General features: G+C 34.9%; 1 protein-coding gene across 1 annotated transcript in view; it reads right to left on the bottom strand.

The window, feature by feature from the left end:
- LOC104727569 (pentatricopeptide repeat-containing protein MRL1, chloroplastic-like) overlaps window positions 1–2,131 on the bottom strand; it is a 7,826-nt gene that overhangs the window by 979 nt on the left and 4,716 nt on the right. Inside the window, exons 12-19 of the mRNA XM_010446663.2 lie at window positions 1,889–1,997; window positions 1,648–1,794; window positions 1,477–1,528; window positions 1,227–1,309; window positions 1,060–1,135; window positions 885–977; window positions 503–551; window positions 46–139 (exon numbers count right to left, since the gene is read on the bottom strand). Coding sequence (XP_010444965.1) covers window positions 46–139; window positions 503–551; window positions 885–977; window positions 1,060–1,135; window positions 1,227–1,309; window positions 1,477–1,528; window positions 1,648–1,794; window positions 1,889–1,997 — 703 coding nt within the window. The remainder of the gene's footprint in view (window positions 1–45; window positions 140–502; window positions 552–884; window positions 978–1,059; window positions 1,136–1,226; window positions 1,310–1,476; window positions 1,529–1,647; window positions 1,795–1,888; window positions 1,998–2,131) is intronic.

Genomic DNA, 2,131 nt, shown 5'->3' with positions numbered 1-2,131 from the left:
AAAAAAAAAAAAAAAAAAAGATGATACTCTTAAATCTTAATTCACCTTCCTGTAAGGTCGATTGTCTTCTCGCCTTCAGGAGTTGTAAAGTCCTTCTCCTCCATTGAAATGATCAAATTAATGTGAGGTATCTTCGCACCTAAAACATACATGGGCTAAAACGTCAAGAGATTTTACTGACCTCTAAGCCATTTAGAAACTTAATCAACCAGTTAGAGATCTTCACAACTAACAATTTGTTTAACTATAATACACTGCACTTTTTTCTTCTGAAAGTATATCTTAATGGCTTAGTGTTTTGTAAGTATTCCATCTTAACATTGATAATTTGATCGTGGATTACCAAATCAAGACAAACCAAAATACCAATACCGATTCAAGGAGAACAACGACGGTAAACTAAAGACGATTAAAGTGAACTTATATCAAGAACTCTTTAAGATCGTTCAACTTAACTTATCCTACTTTGAAAAGCAATGATTCTAAAAACAGGATAGCTTACCAGCTGCAAGGCGATGCTTAAGATGTTTAAAGATGGTTAAGAGGTAAACCTGCCAAAATTATGCCTGACATAGTTAGAGCAACAATCCCAAAAAAATGCTAAAACAGAGAGATATTGATTTATTTGAGATACAGTTTTAAGAATTCATGATCACTGGAATTTTAAAGCAAATGTATCATGATGGAAGAAAAAGGAAAGGTCAGGTATAAATGGATCCTGTGTCAGAAACTTTTAGGATTCTATATATCTAACAACCAGATTGAAAACTCTAAATAAAGTTAATCATAACCTTCGCAGCTATGAATTGCTTGGCAACCAGATGGTAATCTACTAATCTTGTTAAAACAAGTAAATGTGATTCCACTTAAAAAATTGTATTTACCTCAGCCACGTTGTTCGGCAACTCTGTCGTGTCAAAAAGTATTGGAATTTTATTGAAGGACACAGAAGGAAGAACTCCAAGAGAAGTAGCCTCCTGCAAATTATGAAACATATAAACTTTTGTAAACCTAATGAGATCCATAAGAATCTGTAGCTAAACGAAGCTACCAAAATACCTCGAGCAATGAAAATGCACGAGGNGAAAGGATCAGATAGAAAAACAGAAAATGAACCAGAAAGAAAGCTACACACCTGACCAGCATTAAAGCATGCCTTCATCAATGCACCGATCGTGATATGATCAGGGTCTATAGGATGCGTCTCAGCCATCATTTCAGCTAACACATCAAAAGCACGGTCTACAGCTCCTGATTGACCACATGCAGAGATGAGGGCATTGAATACAACCCGGTCTGGCTTAACATTCTACTGCATCAAACATGTCATCAATGTAACAATGGACTTTGAGATTCCAAATCAGATATGAACGTATGAGCAGGATTAGAAAATATATTCTGTAGCCATGAAGAAAGAGGATATTTTTGTAATATTGACACAATTTAGGAGAGCATCCAAAATTGTGGCATGCTTACCTTAGACCTTAAAATTCCATAGGCACCAAATGCCTTTGCTATTTGTCCAGCTCTACCACAGCCATCAATAANCAAAAAAATGAAGCATAAGTGTTCCATCAATACAAACACTTTAAAATCTGATTGCATCATGATGGACGCATATACATCTAAAAGAAATATGTAATTCTGAGGATCACAAAGAATGAGGAAAGAGATGAATACAAATTACAAAGTACGAGCTTACTGGTTATGCATCTGCACATTATGAAGTTTGGTGATATTCCATCTTCTTTGGCTTGGGAAAGGAGCTTGAAACTTACTTCAAAGTCATCCTTTCTACACAGAAAAAAGTCACAAAACAATGATTTCTCAAATCTACACTGACTAGTAGACCAAACGAGCCTAAATAATTCAACTTAAAATAAGATACCTTTCACTTGCTAGCATGAGCATAGAGTACGTGATAGTATTTGGTTTTAATCCCAAAGTCTTTATCTCATTGAGATATTGCATAGCCTTGGGCAGTTGATTACCTTCACCTGTGGATAATATAAGGGTCATACCAGTAATGATATTTTGTATGGGGTACTTCACATACTGCAAGTGTAGTGATACCATATCGCATTTTGTTTCTTTCTTATTCAACATAATCTTCATTTTTTGTATAAAGTAA

This window comes from Camelina sativa, chromosome 11 (assembly GCF_000633955.1).
Source record: "Camelina sativa cultivar DH55 chromosome 11, Cs, whole genome shotgun sequence".
Classification (NCBI taxonomy): Eukaryota; Viridiplantae; Streptophyta; class Magnoliopsida; order Brassicales; family Brassicaceae; genus Camelina; species Camelina sativa.
This window is presented reverse-complemented; position numbering and strand designations above follow the sequence as displayed.